Source organism: Zootoca vivipara, chromosome 16 (genome assembly GCF_965207765.1).
Source record: "Zootoca vivipara chromosome 16, rZooViv2.hap1.1, whole genome shotgun sequence".
NCBI classification, from domain to species: domain Eukaryota; kingdom Metazoa; phylum Chordata; class Lepidosauria; order Squamata; family Lacertidae; genus Zootoca; species Zootoca vivipara.
Genome location: NC_142599.1, coordinates 33,578,123 through 33,600,377, shown reverse-complemented (window position 1 = coordinate 33,600,377; position 22,255 = coordinate 33,578,123). Strand labels below are relative to the sequence as shown.

The 22,255-nt window shown below is 49.6% G+C and overlaps 1 protein-coding gene across 8 annotated transcripts in view; it reads left to right on the top strand.

Moving 5' to 3' along the window:
* ADAM15 (ADAM metallopeptidase domain 15) overlaps positions 1 to 22,255 on the top strand; it is a 40,734-nt gene that overhangs the window by 12,347 nt on the left and 6,132 nt on the right. For 4 of the 8 annotated variants that reach the window (XM_035098439.3, XM_088659163.1, XM_035098435.3 and 1 more), the window contains exons 8-21: positions 871 to 939; positions 1,741 to 1,910; positions 2,741 to 2,822; positions 5,298 to 5,452; positions 5,567 to 5,741; positions 6,608 to 6,700; positions 8,152 to 8,347; positions 9,593 to 9,701; positions 10,510 to 10,675; positions 10,810 to 10,881; positions 12,512 to 12,623; positions 15,091 to 15,232; positions 16,861 to 16,911; positions 17,290 to 17,395. In XM_035098439.3, the coding sequence (XP_034954330.3) occupies positions 871 to 939; positions 1,741 to 1,910; positions 2,741 to 2,822; positions 5,298 to 5,452; positions 5,567 to 5,741; positions 6,608 to 6,700; positions 8,152 to 8,347; positions 9,593 to 9,701; positions 10,510 to 10,675; positions 10,810 to 10,881; positions 12,512 to 12,623; positions 15,091 to 15,232; positions 16,861 to 16,911; positions 17,290 to 17,395 (1,698 nt within the window). The remainder of the gene's footprint in view (positions 1 to 870; positions 940 to 1,740; positions 1,911 to 2,740; positions 2,823 to 5,297; positions 5,453 to 5,566; positions 5,742 to 6,607; positions 6,701 to 8,151; positions 8,348 to 9,592; positions 9,702 to 10,509; positions 10,676 to 10,809; positions 10,882 to 12,511; positions 12,624 to 15,090; positions 15,233 to 16,860; positions 16,912 to 17,289; positions 17,396 to 22,255) is intronic. The other 4 variants (XM_035098440.3, XM_088659164.1, XM_088659162.1 and 1 more) reach the window with 1 other exon arrangement.

Sequence of the window (22,255 nt, the reverse complement as noted above, 5' to 3'; positions counted from 1 at the left end):
GCAGGTTTCATTTCTGTGCTTAAAATTGTTTTTAACCATTTATGCTGATGATTCCTTCGTTTTATTCTCTCCGTAAACCGCTTTGAGGTGGGTTGTTGTTGTTTGTTTTGTTTTTAAACCGAGCGGTGTGTAAATTATAGAAAATAAATAAAATTACAGGAATTCCATTGGAGATAAAAAGTAAAGTAGAAAAGGTTCGAGTAAAAACACCGTGGAGGTGAGGGTCAGAAAGTCAACTTATGAAGGAATGTAATTATTTGATTTGAAGGTTATTGTGAAAATGTTTGAAAAACTTAAAATATTATACATTGGTACCTCGGTTCTCGAACTTAATCCTATCCAGTAATCTGTTCGACTTCCGGAACCGTTTGAAAACCAAGGTGTGGCTTCCGATTGGCTGTAGCAGCTTCCTGCACTCAATTGGACACCGCGTCGGACATTCGGCTTCTAAAAACATTTGCAAACCTGAACACTTCCTTCCGGGTTTGCGTCATTGGGAGCCGATTTTTTCGGGAGCCAAGCCCTTTCGACAACCAAGGTACCACTGTATATAAATACAGGAATTCCATAGCGAACCCAGACCTGTTCCAGCATCTGGGCTTTAAACATGTGGCACAGGATAGGGCCTTAACTTTGTCGTGCAGGAAATCTGAGGTTTTTCTTTGTACTTGCATACTTCCCACCTTCTGTGCAGAGTAGCAGGAGGCATGATCAGCATTCATGCGCACATTGCTGCCAGGCAGAAGTGTTTGAGGAGGGGCGTGGCCTGGGGAGAGTTCTGAGGGCCAGACAGAGAGATGCAGAGGGCTGAGCTTGGCCCTCAGTGTCTGAAGTCCCTTCCCACCACCTCCGCTTCTGTTTCCTTTTCAGTTTGAGCTGAACCCCGACCTCAACTGGACGCAGACACGGATGCTAGAGATCGCCAGCCACATGGACGGGGTGAGTGGCTGCCCTAGGCGGATGTGGGTGGCGTATGTGGGAATTGTAGTTTGACAACATCCTTGGACTCCAGCTCCCATCACCCCCCCCCTAGCCAGCATGGCTGATTGTCAGGGATGATGGGAGTTGTAGTCCAAATCCTCCAGGTTAGGGGAGGTTGGCTAGGCAGTTCTGTGTTAAGTTGGCCAATGGTCTCCCCTGACACCAGGCAGCTTCATATATATTGGGGAACTGTCTTTGCTTTTGCTTTAAAAATACATTTCTCCAAATATTTCAGTGTTTACCTCGCACGGAGAGTAATTTTGGGGGGAGAGCTCAGCAGGAAATTCACAGCTTAGGACCCAAGAACCTTAAGGGTTGCTGTTTTCTTCAGCTCTGCCTTCTGGGCTGAGGTCTTCTGAGGGGACACTTTGATGGCTGACGCTCCTGAGGGCCGGCTCGTCTTTGCCAGGGGCAGAGCCTTTTGTATGGCAGGGTCCCAACCTGTGGAAATCCCTTCCACTAGTTTCGACAGGAATCATCTCTGATTGGTATTTGGATGTCTTCTAAAAAAAGAAACCTCTTGTATTATTCAGACAGGGCCTTTCGAATGTGCAAATCTTTGCCAAGCAGCTTTGACTGATGTGCTTGACACTTTTATGATGATCTTGTACTTTTTTGTCTGTGTACCGCCTTGCAAAATTAATAATTATTTGAATGAATGAATGAATGATTTTTTTCTCTTGCTCTCTGGCTTTTTCCTTTCCTTTCCTTTCTTTAAAAACCCCTCTCTCTCCCATTTTCTTCCCCTCCCCTGCCCAGTTTTACCGGACGGTTGGTCTGCGGGTGGCTCTCGTCGGCCTCGAAGTCTGGAACAAGGGGAACCGTGTTTCTGTGGACGGTTCCCCCCGGGCGGTTCTGGAGCGGCTCCTGCGGTGGAGGCAGGAGGAACTGCTTCCTCGGATCCCACATGACAGCATCCAGCTTATCATGTAAGGAGCCTGAGGGTTAGCCGCCCTGAGCCCAGTCTCGGCCAGGGAGGGTGGGATACAAATAAAAGTTGTTTATTATTATTATTATTATTATTATTATTATTATTATTATTAGGAAGGGCTCCAGAGAATCCCTAGTGGGGGAGTGTAGGAGGGGTTGGACCGGCAAAGTGAGGTAGACGGAGCAGCCTGGGTCTTCGTTTGGTGCATTCTGGGTAGTAATAATAATAATAATTTATTTATACTCCGCCCATCTGGCTGGGTTTCCCCAGCCACTCTGGGTGGCTGCCAGCAGAATATTAAAATACAATAATCTATTAAACATTAAAAGCTTCCCTAAACAGGGCTGCCTTCAGATGTCTCCTAAAAGTCTGGTAGTTGTTTTTCTCTTTGACATCTGGTGGGAGGGCGTTCCACAGGGTGGGTGCCACTACCGAGAAGGCCCTCTGCCTGGTTCCCTGTAACTTGGCTTCTTGCAACGAGGGAACTGCCAGAAGGCCCTCAGCGCGCTGGACCTCAGTGTCCGGGCAGAACGATGGGGGTGGAGACACTCCTTTAGGTATACTGGGTACTTGCCCCAGGAGTGCCAGGGGCTTAGCCTGAGTTATGGGTGCTGTGTGTTTGGCCAGGCAGGGATTGTGGCCTGCACTATTGACACTAACCAGGGCTGTGGGCGGGGCTATCCAGAAGCCTGCCCCCTTCGTGCCTGCCCACTCAGCTGTGGCAGGATTCCCAATGTGTACTTGGCTCTTGTCTTGTGTTAAACCTTATCTCTCTCCCCCGTTTTGGTGATCTTCTCCCACACTTCTTTCTCCTGCCCTGCCCCATAGGGGATCTCCATTCACAGGAGGCTCAATAGGAACGGCCACGCAGGGTTCGATTTGCTCCCATCGCTCCGGCGGAGTCAGCATGGTGAGTACTTGTGCCTGTTAGGAGTCAATCTGCAAAGAAACAGAAAAGATGATTGTAACTTTAAGAACTGTGAGCTGATTAGTTACAGGTGGTGATGAGTACAAAAGAAGGAGAAGTGGCAGTTTGAATTTGCCTGCAGAGAAAGAACACCCACATGCTTTATGTTCGTTGTTTTTTTATAGCTAAAATAAATCCTTTGTATTATTATCTGTTCCACGGAACCAGAGCAGCCTCATTGAAAGCCTTGCTTGGGGTTGCTGTGGAACAGCACTTCTGATATTTTTTTGGGGGGGGGACTGACCCACCAGGCAGGGCCGGCGGCTCCACTTAGGCAAACTAGGCCATCGCCTAGGGCGCCGAAATGGAGGGGGCGCTGTCGAGCCTGCCTGCCGCCCACCGCCTGCCTGCCGGCTGCCCGTGCTGCCGGCCCCGGCGCCTCCATGCGCGTCGCCGGAGCCTGGCGGGCGGCTGCTCGGCTCCGCCCCTGAAATGGAGGGGGCGCTGGCGAGCCCGGCCGCCGCGGCGCCGGCCGCACTGCCGCCAACGCCACCCTCACAGCGCACTTCCCCGGGCAAAGAGATCCGCGGCGGCAGCGCTGTTTTGCCCAGGCCCCGGGGAAGTGCGCTGAGCCTCCGGTCGCCGCCAGAGCTCAGCGCACTTCCCTGGGCAAAGAGACCCGCGGTGGCAGCGCTGTTTTGCCCAGCCGCCACGGGTCTCTTTGCCCAGGCCCCGGGGAAGTGCGCTGAGCTCTGGCGGCGGCCGGAGGCTCAGCGCACTTTCCCAGGCAAAGAGAGGAAGCAGGCAGGAGGGGGGGAGGAGAAGGAGAGGATCAATTGTTTTTTATTTTATTTTTGTTTTTGTTTTTTCTACTTTTTTATTTTTTCCTATTTTTATTTTTATTTTTTCTATTTTCTATTTTTCTTCTTCTATTTTTTCTATTTTCTATTTTTTCTATTTTATTTTTTATTAATGGGGGGGGGGTGACGGGGACGCCAGAAGGTGATCTTGCCTAGGGCGCAAAAAACCCTAGCACCGGCCCTGCCACCAAGCATATCAGGATTCTGGATTTGTGTAGACGTTTGACCTAGTTTGCATCTTCGTGTTCATTTGTGTTGTTAAATGTTGCAGAGCTTTTTGTTCCAGCCGGATTTAATATCCTCCCGACCCAAGTGCTTTGGGGCAGGGATGCTGGTGCTCCTCTTTCCTTAAGGGTATTATGGCCTGTAATAGTCAGGAGCTGGGACCTATAGACAGCTGTCCTTCTGTTTAAGTGACTTAGATGCTGGAGCTCGGCAGGAGACAATTGGCCTTTTGCTGGCCAAACTTCCGGGAAGGTCAGTTCAGTTTTATGTTAGATATTTAATGGAAGGAAAACCCCAAGATATCACTGGCAGTGGCTGAATTTCTGCCAGTAACACTGGGAGCAAGGGAACATCTCGCCGCCTGAAACTGTAAGGGCCTTTTTTCAGGGACTAATGTGCAATTATTGTAGCTTGTATAGGATGGTTCTTACATTGTGCAGTACTTTACAATCTGTTTTGCTCCAAGATTGTTTCATATGGTGTGTTTCTTTTGGCCTATTGACTGTAATAAATTGATGGATGGATGGATACGCTTTTGAGTTTGGGGTGAATTATGGAGAAATGGAACAAAACAGAAAGGGTCACAGTCCTGATCTGCTTAGCAAAAGTAGAATAGAATAGAATAGAATAGAATAATGATTTATTGGCCAAGTACTAACATTTTGTTTTGGCTACATTGCAATGTAAAAGTAATTTATACAAAGTGTGCAGAACACTTTTTCAAGATCACCAGTGGAGTGATCTGGGAAGAATAGTATAAAAGTAAAAACAAAGAATAAATGAAGTATATAATTTCTTCTAATATAAATAAATTCAGCTTTTAAACGCCTGCTGAAAACTTTTCTGTTTCATCAAGCTTATGGAGGCCGTTAACAAGACACCTTTCCACAATGTTTATCTGATTCTATTTTATTGTATGCTTTTTATGTCGTTTTACATATATAAGGTAACCTTCCGTAGTTTGCACATTAAATGTTTGTTGTTGTTTTTTTAACTTGTACATTGAACTACAGAAAGGGAAGAGAGAGTGGGAAGAAAAACAAGTAACTAATCGAAATGAACAAATCTCTAGTCTCTCCACACAATGCTCTTTCCAATAGACCACAAAACAGTTCCATCTCTTCTCATGGATTATATATTCCCCTCTCATGTGTTTTCTCTTTTTCCGGATGATGTCTGTCGTTTTATCCATCTGTGTCCTTCCATTTCCTTTCCCACAGGGTTTTTTTTTTCCAGCCCTTACCTAAGGATCTTTATTCTTTATGAGTTAGCGGTATATGCAAGCGTTTTTATGAATGAATAAAGGAGGAGTGCGAATTGGGTTGGCTTGCTTAAAAATGCGAACCAAAGGGAGTCGCAGAACAATCTCCAGCTGTCTTTCCCCCTCTTCCAGGACCACTCGGTCAGCCCCTTGATGATTGCCTCGACTCTTTCCCACCAACTAGGCCACAACCTGGGCCTCGACCACGATGGCGCTGGCTGCAGCTGTGACGGCTCTGGCCCTAACTCCCCCCCTGGTCGCAGCTGCATCATGGAGCCACTGACGGGGTGAGCCTCTGCACGCACGTGGGATTCCCCGCCCCCCGGTTGGCTGGGTAGATTGCTGAAACGCAGGGGATTCGAGGACACCCCGCCTTTGACCACTTCCCTCTTCTCTGCCAGCTTCATGCCCGGTTTAGCCTTCAGCAGCTGCAGCCACCGGAAGCTCCAGCAGATCCTGCAAAGCGACCGGGTGTGGTGCCTCCTCGATGTGCCGGATCCAGGGCGCCTGGTGGATTCTCGCTGCGGGAACTTCCTTGTGGAGGAAAAGGAGGAGTGCGATTGCGGCCTCCTGGTGGTACGAAGGGCACATCTCTCCCCATCTTTTTCTTCCTCCTCCTCTCCTTCTTTTTATTTTATTTTTTTATTTATACCCCGCCCATCTGGCTGGGTTTCCCCCCGCCGCTCTGGGCGGCTCCCAACATCATCATCATCATCAGGCAATAAATAATCAAACATTAAAAACTTCCCCAAACAGGGCTGCCTTCAGGTGTCTTCTAAACGTCAGATAGTTGTTTATTTCCTAGACATCTGATGGGAGGGCGTTCCACAGGCCGGGAGCCACTACCGAGAAGGCCCTCTGCCTGGTTCCCTGTAACTTCACTTCTCACAGGGAGGGAACCGCCAGAAGGCCCTCGGAGCTGGATCTCAGTGTCCGGGCTGAATGATGGGGGTGGAGATGCTCCTTCAGGTATACTGGGCCGAGGCCATTTAGGGCTTTAAAGGTCAGCAGCTTTGCCCCATGCAGCTTCCAGATGCCCTTGCTGTGTAGTAGTAGTAGTAGTAATAATAATAATAATAATAATAAGTTTCATTATTTGTACCCCATCTATCTGACTGGGTTGTTCCAAGGCACGCCGCCTTGAGGTTAAGTCCCCTCATGTATGACTCGTCCATATAGAGGCCTCAGCACAGAAGCCTAGGCCGAAAAGGGTCCCCTTGAAGTAGAGAGTTCTCCTGTGTAATTGGCGGAGGAGTAAGTTAGCGTTGGTGAGAAAGCTGGAATTGGTGTGACGCATGCATCCTCTACGTTTTGCTGAGAGCCTGCTTTGGCTTTGCTCATCTCACTGCGGCCCGGTATAGCTGTGCATGTGAAGCCTAAGCAAGGATCTGGGGCAGCCCAGTGGGTTTTTCCACTGTTCTTAAGCCTTTCTCCTCTTTCAGGATTGTAGAGACCCATGTTGCAATGCAAGCTCCTGCAAGTTGATTCCCGGAGCCCAATGTGCCACGGGGGGAGCCTGTTGCCATGAGTGCAAGGTAAGCTGTTGCAGCAGAGGAGTGGGGAGGGAACATCCGCTGGTGGTTTCTCAGCCCTGCCTCGAAGGGGTGTTGCATTCTCATTCACACAAGCCCTCTGATAACTTGACTTTTCAGTGAAAGCGCACAGTTGCATGTTCCACCTAAAGATCTGTATATGTCGTTGACCCATGCGGGAGACCTGTGACTGACAAGGCATGTTGACCCCAAGTTTCTCTTAGGCCCCCTTTTGAGCCCCCAACTCTGATCTTGCAATAGTTATCTGAGGCCCTTCTCTGGGTGCCCCCTCCCTGAGAGGTCCCATGTGTGAGAGCAGGGACTTTTCAGTGGTGGCTCCCCGCTTGCAGAATGCTCTCCCCAGAGAGGCCTGCTTGGGGCCATCAATACATACATTTAGACCCCAGACAAAAACATATATTTTCCGGCAGGCCTTCAGCTTTTAATTCTCGGTAGCCTCTTTGTGTGCATGCGATGTTCTAACTCTACCTTTTAAAATTTTGAATGTGTTCCAGATTTTTCTCTTTTGTGTGACGGTTTTGATGTCAATATTATTTGATTGATGTAGTACATTACAGTGGTGCCTCGCTAGACAAATTTAATTCATTCGACTGGTCTTTTCTTATAACGAAAAATTCGTCTAGCGAATCCCATAGGAATGCATTGAATTTTTTTGGAATTTTTTTTTGCCCATAGGAACGCATTAATTGAATTTCAATGCATTCCTATGGGAAACCGCGATTCGCTAGACGAATCTTTCGTAAAACGAATTCGTGTAGCGAGGCAACCTACGCTCGAAAAATCCTTTCGTTAAGTGGAAATTTCGTTAAGCAGGGCATTCATTAAGCGAGGCACCACTATATTTGAGTTGTGTTTTTTTTTTTACAAATAAATTTTATGAATTATAATAATATAGGGGTGTATTTGCAGCAGGCAACTCCTAACAGGCGCTTTTGTGATTTGTCCACCTCCTTGATGGCCAGAAACTTGATTTATTGCACTAATTTATTATACTGCTTAATGTTGCAATAGGCTTCCAAGCAGTTTGCAAGTATGAAAATCAGTTACAACGAGAAATAACATTTTTGTGTTCTGGCTTACTACTACTACTACTACTACTAATAGCAATTGTATACAGCCCTTCATCCACAGATCTCAGGGCAGTTCACCACATAACTCTGATTCTCCTCACAAAGCTACAATTCCCAGAGTTCCCTGTGAAGAGGAGTAGATTGTTAAATTGCTCCAGGAACTGTAGTTCTGGGAGAGGGATGAGAGGGTCTCCTTTCACCTCTCAGCACCCTTAACTAATTCTTTGGGTGGAAACCATGACTATTCATAGCGCTTTAAATGTTGGGTGCGGCTGGGGCCAGAGGTGTGGCGCACCCCCTCCCCCCTTGTAGGCTCTGCCAACACCTGTGTCCCTCTTCCCACCATCTTCGTCCCTTTGGCAGCTCCGCAGCGCAGGATTTCCCTGCCGGGAAGCCCAGAACGAATGCGACCTCCCCGAATACTGCGACGGTACCTCCCCGCGTTGCCGGGCCAACTTCCACAAGCAAGACGGGACGCCGTGTGGGGACGGGAAGGCCGTCTGCTATGGTGGGGTCTGCCCCAATTACTTGAGCCAGTGCCAAGAACTCTGGGGCCCAGGTGAGCTGGTGTTTGGGGCTCTGTGCAGGTGGGAGGTTTTTTTCAAGGGTTGGGCTGGGGCAAGCGCCCAAGAAAGCCTGGTCTGCTTCTTGGCAGGGGCGTACCCAGGATCAAAATTAGGGGGGGCAAGGGGCGGGAGGGGAGGGGCCACAGTGGGAATGTGGGCAGGGCTATGGGGCCTGCGCCTCCCAGCTCTTCCAAGGAGGCGGCCCCAGGCTCTCGCTCCCGGCGCGAAGCTCCAGAGGCACGCGGGGAACGCGAGCCTGTGGCTGCCTCCTCCGCTTACTCTCCCCGCTCCCGCTTAGCGCTCCTCCACCTACGCTCCCCGCACCTCTGGAGCTTCGCGCCAGGAGCGGGAGCCTGGGGCTGCCACGCTGCGCCCCTCAGCCTTTTGCTTCTAGGGGGGCAGTTGCCCCCTCCTGCCCCCCTGCCTACGCCCATGCTTCTTGGCCTCATCCGCACCATGCATTCAAAGCATGCTTACGCCACTTTAAAATCCATAATTCAGAACAGTTAAGAACATAAGAAGGGCCTCCTGGATGAGACCAATGGCCCATCTAATAGCCGGCGTCCTGTTCTCACAGTGAACAACTGGGGAAACTGCAGGCAGGATCCGAGCACGCCAGCTCTCTCCCTTTTTTCAGGGCTGGAGTCAGATGCAGGTCAGCACAAAGAAGCAGAGCCAGTTGTCAGTGAAGTTAACTTTTTATCCAAGGAAACAAATGTCCAGCTCTTCAACCCTTCCCAGTAGGCCTTGCCCCCCCCCCCCCCGTGAACCAGTTGCCAGGACTGATGCTCCTTGCCTTCCGCCCTTTCCAAGGCTCCTCCTCTCCTGGATGTTTCCCAAGCGGTCTCAAACTGCTTCTGTGCACTTCTTTTCCGCTTCCCTCGTTATTATCCCGGGATCATAGATTTGGAAGGGACCCTGAGGGTCATCTAGCCCAGCCCCCCTGCAATGCAGGACTGTGTCCTATACGGGAATCGAACCTGCAACCTTGGCATTGCCAGCACCACGCTCTAACCAGCTGAGCTATCTAGCTATCGGATAGGTTCCTCAGTGTTAAATAACCACACATACACCATTTTGGGTGAAAGTTCCCTAGTAGTTGCTAACAAAGATTTATCTGGTTAATTTGCCTGTTAATTTTTTTCCCATTTATTCTCAAGCCGTGACTATTAAAATGGCATCATGCTGCTGCTGTCGTTGGCTGTCCTGACTGTCTCTCTCTCTGTCTCCCCTGGCAGGTTCAGTCCCTGTCTCGGACGCCTGTGTGGCCTCTTTGAATGGCAGAGGTGACCTGGAAGGGCACTGTGGTCAGCAAGCCAATGGTTCCTATTTGCCGTGTTCAGAAAAGTGAGTGCTTTCCCTGTAAGGATGGGGGCCAGTGAGGGGGCGTGGCCTGTTAGAAGGGGTGTGGCCTGATAAGATTTCCAAGGACCAGATCAAGCGGGGGGGGGGGCAGATTCTAGGCCTGAGGCTCACCACCCCTTGTACAGGCAGGCGAGACTAGCTTCCCTGGTTTTTTGGCAGGTATAACTTTCCTAGTTCTACCTGGAAATGCTGCAGGTCTAAGCCCAAGCCCTTGAAAAATTGTAATAATAATGTAAGCTCAAAGGTATATAAACCAGGCATCCCCAAACTTCGGCCCTCCAGATTTTTTGGACTACAATTCCCATCATCCCTGACCACTGGTCCTGTTAGCTAGGGATCATGGGAGTTGTAGGCCAAAACATCTGGAGGGCCGCAGTTTGGGGGTGCCTGGTATAGACAAACAAAAACAGAATTGAAGTTACCAAACATGGGAGCAGTACAGAGGTTGCATTTTCCAAATAGAGAGGCGATAATAAAAATGAAAGCAATAAAAGACATTATGGAAGCTTTCCATGAAAGGGAGAGAGTTTTCTTTCGTCTGAGTTTGATAGGTAAGAAATGAAATCCCATTTGAACGGCGTAGAAATGTCCCGAGTCTTCCTTAACCATAGAAATACATGGGATATAGGAGTTATTTTCTCTGCAATGGCCGAAGCCCCCATATTATTGTACCGTGGTGACACTAGAAGTCTCGCTTCGTTTACTTGAAAAAACTTGAGGGCTAGAGACTTGACGTGGAGAGAGTAAAGTGCAAACAGTGTGTCAAAGACTTGCAATCCCTTTCTGGCAGGGACGCCCTGTGTGGGCGGCTGCAGTGCCAACCCAGCAGCTCCAACGCTAGAAAACAGAATAGAACGACCAGGGCTCCCGAATGCCCACATCACACCCCGACTCCTGTTGATGACATCCTGGATCTGGCCATGGTGTTGCCCGGCACAGGCTGTGGGGCTGGCAAGGTGAGTGGGCATCGTGTGGGCGCAGGGGGTGCATCTTGCTAGGTTCCCCCCCCCCCCCGCAAACTGCTTGGAATGCCAAGGCAGGTGGGCAAGCCTCCTCTGAGATGGTCCGTATGTTCCCTCTCTGGCTGCAGGTGTGTGTTGACCAACGGTGTCGAAATCTCTCCTCGCTCAAGCTGCCAGCATGCCAGTGCAACGGCCATGGGGTAAGTGGAAGGACTTGGGGGGCAGAGCCGTAGTTGTCCGGGGTTGCAGTGTTTGTGTGTGTCTGTTGAAGAACCTATTGGGATTTCTGCAGCCCAGTCCCCACCTCCAGGATCCTAGAGCCAGCCAATCAGCATGAAAGGAGAGCTTTTTAGCCGCTGGGAAGAAGTCTTCTCACCCTTTGTGCTGACAGCAGCCAATCAGAGTGAAGGGAGGGGAGTCGGCCTCTGAGGATGGGCTCCCAGGGTCACTCTGGGGAAAAGGTGCTCAGGAAGAGGAGGAGGGTTTGGATTTGATATCCCGCTTTATCATTACCCGAAGGAGTCTCAAAGCGGCTAAACATTCTCCTTTCCCTTCCTCCCCCACAACAAACACTCTGTGAGGTGAGTGGGGCTGAGAGACTTCAGAGAAGTGTGACTAGCCCAAGGTCACCCGGCAGCTGCATGTGGAGGAGCGGAGACTCGAACCCGGTTCCCCAGATTACGAGTCTACCGCTCTTAACCACTACACCACCCTGGCTCTCTGAGCACTGAGGGGGGGGGGTGGTTGTTCTGTATATGCTCCAAAGCTAAGCTTTTAGGAACACATTGAAATCACAAGGCGCTTCAGTTTCGGGAGAGCGGCGTGCATGTTCTGTTGTGGACAATGGGACTTTCAGGGAAAACGCAACTGAAGTCATTCTGAAAGAAGATATCGGAGCACCCCAAATTATTTGCCCATGAATATGCACAGAAAATAGTAGATCTGGCTGAAAGGCTAATTAGAAGCCACGCTTTGGTTTTTGAACGTTTTGGGAGTCGAACGGACTTCCGGAACGGATTCCGTTTGACTTCCAAGGTACGACTGTATACCTGTAGGAGCATCTCCACCCTGATCGTTCAGCCTGGACACTGAAGTCCGGTTCCGATGGCTTTATGGCGGTTCCCTCACTGTGAGAAGTGACGCTATAGGGAACCAGGCAGAGGGCCTTCTTGGAAGTGGCGCCCACCCTGTGGAACGCCCTCCCGTAAGATGCCAAGGCGATAAATAACTATATGCCTTTTAGAAGACACCCTGTATCGGGAAGTTTTTAACGTTTGATGTTTTGCTGTGTTTTTCTTCTGTTGGAAACCACCCAGAGTAGGATTGTAAGATTATTGTACAATCTTGGGAAAGGGTGTGGCAGTGACTATCATGAACCTCTGCACCTCTAAACCTGCCACTGCTCTACTGTATGGCAGGAGGGGAGTTAGGAGCCAGGAGTCCGCCCCCCCCCATTCCCCTCACAGAACTACAATTCCCAGAGTTCCCTGCGATGACAGATTGCTAAACCCCTCTGGGAATTGTAGCTCTGTGAGGGGAATGGGGGGTGTTGCCTAACAACTCTCAGTCCCCTTAACAAACTGCAGTTTCCCAAGATGCTTCAGGGGGAAGCCGTGACCCATTTAAAGTGGTATGGTACTGATTTAACTGTATTGCGTGGATGGAGGCTGAGTTTCAGCAGCCTCGTCTCCTATAGAGGCGGATTGGGGCCTTTATGGATGCTCATGGTCCACGATGTGGCAGAAGTGAAGGGGGGGAAAGAAAGCGCTCTGGCCTTTTCCGATTCTGCCAAGTCACCTCCCTCTGTGGGTCCTTCTTCCCTGTTTGCAGGTATGTAACAGCAAAGGACACTGCCATTGTCAGTCTGGCTGGGCCCCTCCGAACTGCCTGAGCAGTGGGTCAGGGGGCAGCATAGACAGCGGGTCGGCTGCTACGGAGTCAAGTAAGTAGCCGTGGGGCCCAGTGGGTGGGGATCAGTACTACAATTCTCAAAGAGGCTGAACGGTCAATTGTAGCTCTCTGGAGGGAATAGGGGTTGCTCCTAACTCTCGTCAACTTTATCAAACCCCGGATCCTGGGGATCTTTGGGAGAAGCCATGACTGTTTAAAGTGGCATCACAGTGCTTTAAATGCGACTCGACAAACTTCTCTCATTCAAAACCTTTGAAAAGGCCTTCAACTATTTTTCTAGGCGTTAGCTTCCATTGCTGCCATTGATAAGCTGCTTTCAGGTCCTGCTTTCAGGGTTCCCCTAGGGGCACCCGGTTGACCACTGGGAGAACAGGATCCTGAAGCAGGTGACCCTTTGGCCTGATCCAGCAGCCATGCTGTTTTTACGTTCCTATCTGACACCCGTTCTGGGCCTGTTTAAAAACTCGGTCGGCTCAAGAAAGGCATGGTTAGCCAGGAGTCTTATTTCTATCACTTATTTCTATTTTATTTTATTACTTACTATTTATTATCTACCCAATCACCATTATTTAAATCATAGTCATGTGTTGAAACGCAATGTCTTCAAAGCCTCTTCTGGAAGCCGTAAAAGTTGCAAGGCAAGACCATTTTAAAAATAAAACATCAGTAACAGCAATGGAAAATACCATAAAAGGAGGCAGACAATTGCTCTTCTCTCCTGCTTTCTTTTACAACAGTGATTTCCCAAACGTGCTGTAGCCCGAGGCTGGCTTTTTCCCCTTTCCTTTTCCAAATTAAAAAACTTGAAGGTGCACATAATTCTTAGACCCAGAAAGCAGGTCCCAGTGAAAGGTCAACGCAGCCTTGAAGGACACTCATGCATATACAAACCAGCCACTTGGTCATTATATCTCCCTAGCATCCCTTCCAGGCACACATTTTATCTTGCATTCCTGACCGTTTGTGCTCCTGATGGCATCAGGACGGTTTTGGGTGCGATCCTGCTCTTGATGCTGTTTGCGTCTCTTTTATGTCCCGCTTTTGTTAACGGTATAATAGCATGAGACTCCCCCCTCCAGGTGGCAATAACATTGGGGAAGCATTGCAGAACTGCTCATAGAATCATAAGAGTTGGAAGAGACCACAAGGGCCATCCAGTCCAACCCCCTGCCAAGCAGGAAACACCATCAAAGCATTCTTGACATATGCCTGTCAAGCCTCTGCTTAAAGACCTCCAAAGAAGGAGACTCCACCACACTCCTTGGTAGCAAATTCCACTGCCGAACAGCTCTTACTGTCAGGAAGTTCTTCCTAATGTTAAAAGGAGGATGGCGTGGGGGACGGGTAAAAATCCGCCACGAATGCATGCTTCTTTCATCGACGAGAAGAACGTAAGGAGATCCAGGCAGGCTCGCCTCATGTTCTTAACATTGCAGAACACAGCTGCAAAGCACAGCAGCCCAGGGTTGTCCCAAGCGAAGTCCTACAGAGAGTAGACCCCTTTAAATAACTCTTGTCTAAGTTGGTTGCGTCACTTGACTTCAGTGGATGCAAACCCCTGTCTGGAGGAACCCCTAGTGCATCATAGCAAGAGGAGATCAGTATCAAGGCCAGATTCTAGGGAATAAGCCATAAGATCCTAGGAAGAGCCTGCTGGATCAGGCCAGGGACCCATCTAATCCACTATCCTGTTCTCACAGTGGCCACTTGGATGCCTGCAGGAAGAACACAGGCAGGGCGTAAAGGAAAGAGCCCACTGTTGCTCATAGGAACTTAAGAACAGCTGTGCAACTGGATCAGGCCAAAGGAGGGGCATCTGACCCAGGATCATGCCCTCACAGTGGCCAACCAAATGCCTGCGAGCAGGACCCGAGTGCGAGAGCAGCTCTCTCCATTTGTGACTCCCAGTATTCAGAGCAATAGCCATTGTGGCTAGCAGCCAAGCATAGCCACCAACAGCTTTGTCCTCCACAAATTCATCTAATCAGCTTTCAGAGCCATCCAATTTGGTGGCCATCCCTGCCTCCTGTGGCAGAGAGTTCCATAGTTTTAACTGCTCTGCGTGAAGAAAGACTTTCTGTTGATCTGTCCTGAATGTTCCAACATTCGGCACCCACGGACGCCTGCCAGCTCTCGTATGTTGAGAGAGAGGGAGAACAACTGTCTCCACGCACGCATAATTTTATAGATTCCCATCGTGCCACCTCTTAGTTGCCTTTTCTCTCGGCTTAAGGAAGAGGAGAGTCGCTTCGAGCCTATTGGGAAGGGAGGTTTAAGCCCCCAGCCCCTCTCCTCCTGCCGGGTGGGTGGATAGCTCCGTATTGTATACAACAGCGTGGGGCGTTCAGAGCTGGTGACTTGAGTTGGGAACAAGGTCTCTTTTGTTAGTGGGAATGCAAGTGGGGGAATATACAGCCTGGCATGGGGCATTGTGGACCGTGTGTCTGCCTGGCACTGAATAACACTCTGTCTCCTCTTCCCCCCCCCCTCCTTCCCAGGGGGCAGTGCCACCTCGACCGCCTTAGTGCTGACGGCCCTCTTGCTCGTCTTGGTCCTCTGCCTCGGGATCTACTGCACCAAGCGGGTCGGCCTGCACAAGCGCCTCTGGCAGATCGGCAAGGGCACCAGCTGCCAGTACAGGTAAAGGACGGCACACCCTCCTTGCCCCGCACCTTTGTTCCCTGCCCTGCTTTCCACCGGTGCCCCCGTGAAATGACCCCCCCCACTTCCCCCCCGACATCCCCTCCAAATGGCTGCCCTAGCAAAGATATGAATCTCCCTCCCTCCTTTCCATTAAAGGCCAAAATGTGCCTTTCCGAGCACAATTCAAAGTGTTGGTACTGACCTTTAAAGCCCTAAATGGCCTCGGTCCTGTATACCTCGGTCTCCACCCCCATCGTCCAGCCCAGAAACTGAGATCCAGCGCCAAGGGCCTTCTGGCGGTTCCCTCATTGCGAGAAGTGAGGTTACAGGGAACCAGGCGGAGGGCCTTCTCGGTAGCGGCACCCGCCCTGTGGAATGCCCTTCCATTAGATGTCAAGGAAATAAGCAGCTATCCTATTTTTAAAAGACATCTGAAGGCAGCCCTGTTTGGGGAAGTTTTTAAAGTTTAATGCTGTATTGTTTTAACACTCGGTTGGGAGCCGCCCAGAGTGGCTGGGGGGACTCAGCCAGATGGGCGGGGTACAAATAATAAATTATTATTATTAAATTATTATTACCGAGGTGGATCAAAGCCGTCATGCAAGGATCTCCTTCCCTATGCTGGTTTTCAGTTCAGGGCCACAATATCTTTCATAGCACCTCTCCCGATATGACCCTATCTGGATTCCGCCCCCCTCCCCCCTTGGTCTTCATTTGAGTGCTTTTTCCAGGTCTCCTCACTCTGAAGGAGTATTGGAGGGTGGCGACCAAAGAACGGGGCCTTTTCTGTTGTTGGGGAGTGCTCTTTCCAGCCAAGGTCCGCCTGCTGCCATCGTTCCTCTTTTATTGGCATCAGGCTGAAACTCCCCTCTCCTTGCAGGTCTCCTAGTGGAGTGTGTTGGACGGTGGCCTACGTGGTGGGAATATATTCTTGCTGCAGAAATGTTTTTTAGTGGGTTTCTTTATGAGCTATCTCCAGTGGCTCTATCGGAATGTCTTATTTTTATGATTTCTTTTAATGTTCTGAACCTTTTGGAAGTTGCTTGGAGACTTGTCTGCAGCAAGCAATGGAGAAGTCAAATAGCTGTTTGTGGAGGTGGGTTGTATCCCGCTTTAGCCCTAGTCGGAGTGGACCCGCTGAAATTATTTGTTTATTATGTTTTCATCCCACCTCTCCTCCAAGCGGCTCAAGGTGGCATGCACAGCTCCTCCTTCTCCCCATTTTATCCTTGCAACAACCCTGCGAGGTAGCTTAAACTGAGAGACAGTGACCGGCCCAAGGTCACCCAGTGAGCTTCACGACTGGGCGGAGGATTTGAACCCTGGTCTCCCAGGTCTTCAGTCAGTACTCTAGCCACTATACCCCCCCCCCCCGCAGACTCCTTAATCAACATCACTAACTTAGGTCCATTAATTTCAATGGGCCTACTTAGAGCGCAATTGGATGCCATCCAATAATAATTCCTACCCTAACTTCCATCTGTTTCCTCACACTGTGTTGACTCTTGGCTATTTCTTGTCCCCACGCACCCACCCCGTGCCCCACAAAGGGACCTCTGTCCCCGCCCTCTCCCCAATGTCGCACACTGCTGTGCAACACTAACTCTGCTCCCCTCACCCTGCAGCACTGAGGCAGAGTCCCGGGTGCGATTCATCTGCCCAGCTGAACAAAGAGGGTAATGTGGCTGTTCCTGCAACAGCTGAGCTTTGGGTGTGAATGAAATGGTGGAGGCCCCCCCCTTCCTACCTGGTGTTGGTTTGGTGCTTTGCCTGGGTTTGGTGCTTCTACGCAAATATATTTCTCTCTCTCTCTTCTCTCCTTTGGGGCGAAATCCAAGTCCCTGGGAGCCTGAGGGCTGCTTGTAGACTCTAGAACCTTTTTCATCCCGAGGGCCGCATTCCCTTCTGGATGACATATGGGGGGCCGCATTCCAGTGCTGGGTGGAGCCAGGGGCAAAAGCGTGTCGGTCTCTCTCTGTGTGTGTATATGTGTGTGTTGGCCTGTAATATGTCCCCTAATACCGAGGCCTCAGCCTTCCTGTTCTCCCCATCAGGATTACACACCCGGAGCCTCGGAGCTACAGCCAAGCCCCCCCAGAGCGCCCCCGACCCCCACAGTTCAGGCAGAACACCGAACTCCAGCTCATGCCGGCTTCCAAGGTAAGTGATGGGTTCCCACCTTCGTACGTGGGCGTCGCCTGGCTGTGACACCTGTGGTCGCTGCATTTCTTAGATTTCCTAATTCGTTAGATTATTACAATATCATCTTACGGTTCAAACCCCTTACTTGCAAGCCCCTCCAAGGGTCCCTATTTCCCAGGGACATTCCTGATTTGGAGAAGCCGTCCCGGTTTCTGTTTTGATCCCGGAATTTCCCACTTTTCCCTAGGACGTCCCTTTTTACATCAGAGAAATGTTGGAGGGTATGGAGTTATCCGACCCTCCAGGGGTCAGCAAACCTATTCAGCAAGGGGCCTGTCCACTGTCCACTTGTGGGGGGCCGGACTATATTTTGAAGGAAAAAAATGAACGAATTCCTATGCCCCACAAATAACCCAGAGATTCATTTTAAATAAAAGCACACATTGTACTCATGTCAAAACACCAGGCAGGCCCCACAAATAACCCAGAGGTGCATTTTAAATGAAAGGACACATTTTACTCATGGAAAAAACATGCTGATTCCCGGACCATCCATGGGCCGGACTTAGAAGGCGATTGGGCCGGATCCAGCCCCCGGGCCTTAGTTTGCCTACCCATGCTCCAAGTCGTCTGAAGGCAATCCTGTGTAGGGAAGTTTTTTCAAAAAAATGTTTCATGTTGTGTTACGTTTTTATATATGTTGGAAGCTGCCCAGAGTGGCTGGGGCAACCCAATCAGCTGGGCAGGCTATAAAATTATATCATTATGGAATGGGACGTCCCTATATTCATCGGAGCAATGTTGGAGGGTTTGTACTTGCAATAATGAGATACCAGAAGAATTTGGAAGGGTGCCGCTTTGACAAAGTAGTACAATAAAGTCTGGCAAATAAGCACTTGTTTGGGGGGTGGGGACTGACTAACTAAACTTGGCCCAAGGTTTGAAGCACAAAGACCTTTTTGCCATGAATCAATACACCTCCTTTTTATGCACATGGCTAAAAATGAATAGAGGGCTCCCCTAAAACTATAAAACCTTGTGGTTAACGCAAGCTGCGTATCGCCTTCCTTGCTGATGGGTAGGAACATACATTCTTTGGATGCTATTTTGGATGTAAGGTCTAAACTTCCATCTTCAGGGCTAGGGTGGGATATTTTATTTATTTATTGCATTGGTAAAGGTAAAGGGACCCCTGACCGTTAGGTCCAGTCGCGGACGACTCTGGGGTTGTGGCGCTCATCTTGCTTTACTGGCCAATGGAGCCGGTGTACAGCTTCTGGGTCATGTGACCAGCATGACTAAGCCGCTTCTGGCGAACCAGAGCAGCGCACAGAAACACCGTTTACCTTCCCGCTTGAAGTGGTATCTATTTATCTACTTGCACCTTGACGTGCTTTCGAACTGCTAGGTTGGCAGGAGCTGGGACCAAGCAACGGGAGCTCACCCCGTCGAACCGCCGACCTTCTGATCAGCAAGCCCAAGCCTCTGTAGTTTAGACCACAGCGCCACCCACGTCCCTCATTACATTTATACCTCCACCTTCTTCTTCAAGGAGTCCAGGGTGTGGAGTACATGATTCTCACCCTTCATCATTTAATCCCCACCATAACCCTGCGAGGTAGGCTAGGCTGAGAGGCAGTGGCTGGCCCAGGGTCACCCAGTGAGCTTCATGGCTGAGTGGGAATTTGAACCCAGGTCCTAGTCCAGGCATCCCCAAACTTCGGCCCTCCAGATGTTTTGGACTACAATTCCCATCTTCCCCAACCACTGGTCCTGTTAGCTAGGGATCATGGGAGTTGTAGGCCAAAACATCTGGAGGGCCGCAGTTTGGGGATGCCTGTCCTAGTCCGACACACAGCTTACAACCACCACACCATGCAGGCTCTCGGCTTATGTGTGTACTAGTGGTTTTCAGCCCGTTCAATAACGGGCGCTAGAATCCTGGGGTTCGGAGAAGCGCTTGCGCAGCGCTTCTCCGAACCCTGGGACCTGTCCTTGCTTTCGGTGGCAGGGGGACAGGAACGGAGGAGGAGAAAGCGCTGCTTTCTCCTCCTCCGTTCCTCTCCCGCAGCCGCCGACAGGAAGCAGACATCCCAGGGTTCAGAGAAGCGCTTGCGCAGCGCTTCTCCGAACCCTGGGACCTGTCCTTGCTGTCAACGGCAGGGGGACAGGAACGGAGGAGGAGAAAGCGCTGCGTTCTCCTCCTCCGTTTCTCTCCCGCAGCCGCCGACAGGAAGCAGACATCCCAGGGTTCGGAGAAGCGCTTGCGCAGCGCTTCTCCGAACCCTGGGACCCGTCCTTGCTGTCGGCGGCAGGGGGACAGGAATGGAGGAGGAGAAAGCGCTGCTTTCTCCTCCTTCCTTCCTCTCCCCCAGCCGCCGACAGGAAGGACGCGCGCACTCTCCCCCCCGCCTCCTCCAACCGCCGCTCCTCACGGCCAGGGAGGGTTGTGAGGAGGCCTTTGCCGGCCTCCACCCTCGCTTCCCTGACGTGCCCTGGAGTGAGGCGGTGTCCGGCGGGAGCGGCGGTTGGAGGAGGCAGAGTGGGGGGAGAGTGCGCGCGCGCAGTCTCTGCTGTCCAATCCCTGTATCCCTGGGGCACATGCGCAGTGACCCAGGGACACACGGGACAACTGGACGCAGGGACAACTTGGACATTATTATATAGGATGATGTAGTTATATGATACTGTAACTGCATTTTTGTTGGATGAGAAGAAGCTGTTTTAGTGCCGCAAAAGGAATTTGGAAATTATAGGGGGGGGGGAATATATAGGAGGTAGGTTTTAAAATTACTGAACTGAAGCACTCTCTCCCTTCCTCCCCAATAGCAACAAATTTTATTTTATTTTAGCATTAAGAAAAATTACCTCTCCCAGTTCTTCTTTATTATATTTATTACTTTTAATTTTTTTAAAATTAAGTTATTAAATACGATGGATACAAACCGGGGAGCTGGCAGTTGTGCAGAGTCTGAAGAAAGCCAGAATCTCATAATCTTCTTTTACGCATAGTCTCCACACACCCAGTTGTCAAATTTTGTTTCCTGGTGATAAGTTGTACTATCTAGCCTTATGGACATTGCAAACTTTTAATTCCAAGGTTGCAGATAAAACGTTTAGTAAATTTGTGTTTACTCAATTTGTGTACCACGTGTGTGCATGTTTAGATCTATACAGATAGATATCTATATCTGTCTAGATCAGCTATAGGTTGCTCTGAAGTTTTCACTGATTATAATTGGTCCGTTTGTGTGTTGGTTGCCATGGTAACTAGAGGCTTGGGGCCTGTCTCCTAGGCTGCTGCTGCTATGGGTCATGGATGGTGGTGGGGCTGTTGAGCTGTTGCCACGGGTGATTGGCTGAATTGTTACTGACAGGTGGCGGGGCTTAGAAACTGTTGCTATGGCTGGCTGTGGGAGTGGTCAGTTACTGTTGGGAGGCGGGGCTTACAGATCATTCAATCCTGTTACATCCTGAGAGTGTTACCTTGGTTTTTTTTGTGGGTTTGGGGTGGTTTTTTTGGGGGGGGGATTAGTGGGAAAAGAGAAGCAATTACCCTTTCCACCAAAAGAGAGAAGTTCCCTTCTACCCGGCTAGCCCGGAAGCATTTGATGCTAAATGCAATATTTTAATATAAACTCAGCTGCATACAGGTGAAACTTGGAAAATCAGAATATCGTCAAAAAGTGCATTTATTTCAGTAACGCAACTTAAAAGGTGAAACCAATATATGAGATAGATGCATGACATGCAAAGCAAGATATGTCAAGCCTTTATTTGTTGTAATTGTCATTATTTGTCGTTAGGCGGGTCAATTATAAACGGAATGTAATTAATGAAATGTAATAGCGATGCTTATTTTTGTATTATTGTAACTCTTTGTTTTATTACTGTGGAATTTCCAAAAGAAAGCATTTGTAAAAATTAAAAGGAAAATTAAAAATAATAAGTTGCATTACTGAAATAGATGCACTTTTCGACGATATTCTAATTTTCCGAGTTTCACCTGTACACTGAAGACTAATTTTAATCATGAAGGGCCGTCTCAGTTTGAAATGCCAGCAGGGCTTAACTTTCTGGGCCTGCCCTCCAAATGCCAAGTAGTGGGTTAAAAACAAGAAAAGGAAGTTGGGGGGGGGGGCTTTGCAATGGAGTATCGTGGTAGAGGGCATGGAATTGAGTGTCCCAGAAGCAGCTGGCTGGCTGGGAGCCCTGAACAGGAGCGCTCTTTCTTAGGAGCTGGGGATGTGCTGCAACATTTTTGTTGCTGCGCAACCCCTTTATTTAATCTTTAAGTTGGAAGAGGGGGCCCGGTGCGTCCATAAGGGAGCTGAATCACCCACAGGCCCCCCTCTCCCTGTGAACATGGCCCTGAATAAAAGGCAAACCTTCAGAATGGAAAAATTCCCCAGAAAAAGGGGGAGGTGTTGCCTGGTGAGACTATGGCAGTGTTTTTCAACCTTTTTTGGGCAAAGGCACACTTGTTTCATGAAAAAAATCACGAGGCACACCATTAGAAAATGTTTAAAAAATTAACTCTGTGCCTATATTGACTATATATAAATTGAATTTTTCAATTTTTCCCACGGCACACCAGGCAACATCTTGCGGCACACTAGTGTGCCGCGGAACAGTGGTTGAAAAACACTGGACAGTGTTGTGAAAAAACAGTAGTACAGTATTGTGAAAAAACAGGTAGAAGTGTAGATAGGACTGGCTAAGGAGAAAGTTCCACAGCACCCTCAAGTGGCTGGAGAGTGTTACTACAGCTTGTGCTACCTCCTTAGTACAGTAAAGGCTTACTGCAAAGGTGGGACTCCGACTCCCATCAGCGCTGGTGTCCAGTGATGATGGGAGTCATAGTCCATCCGCATCTGG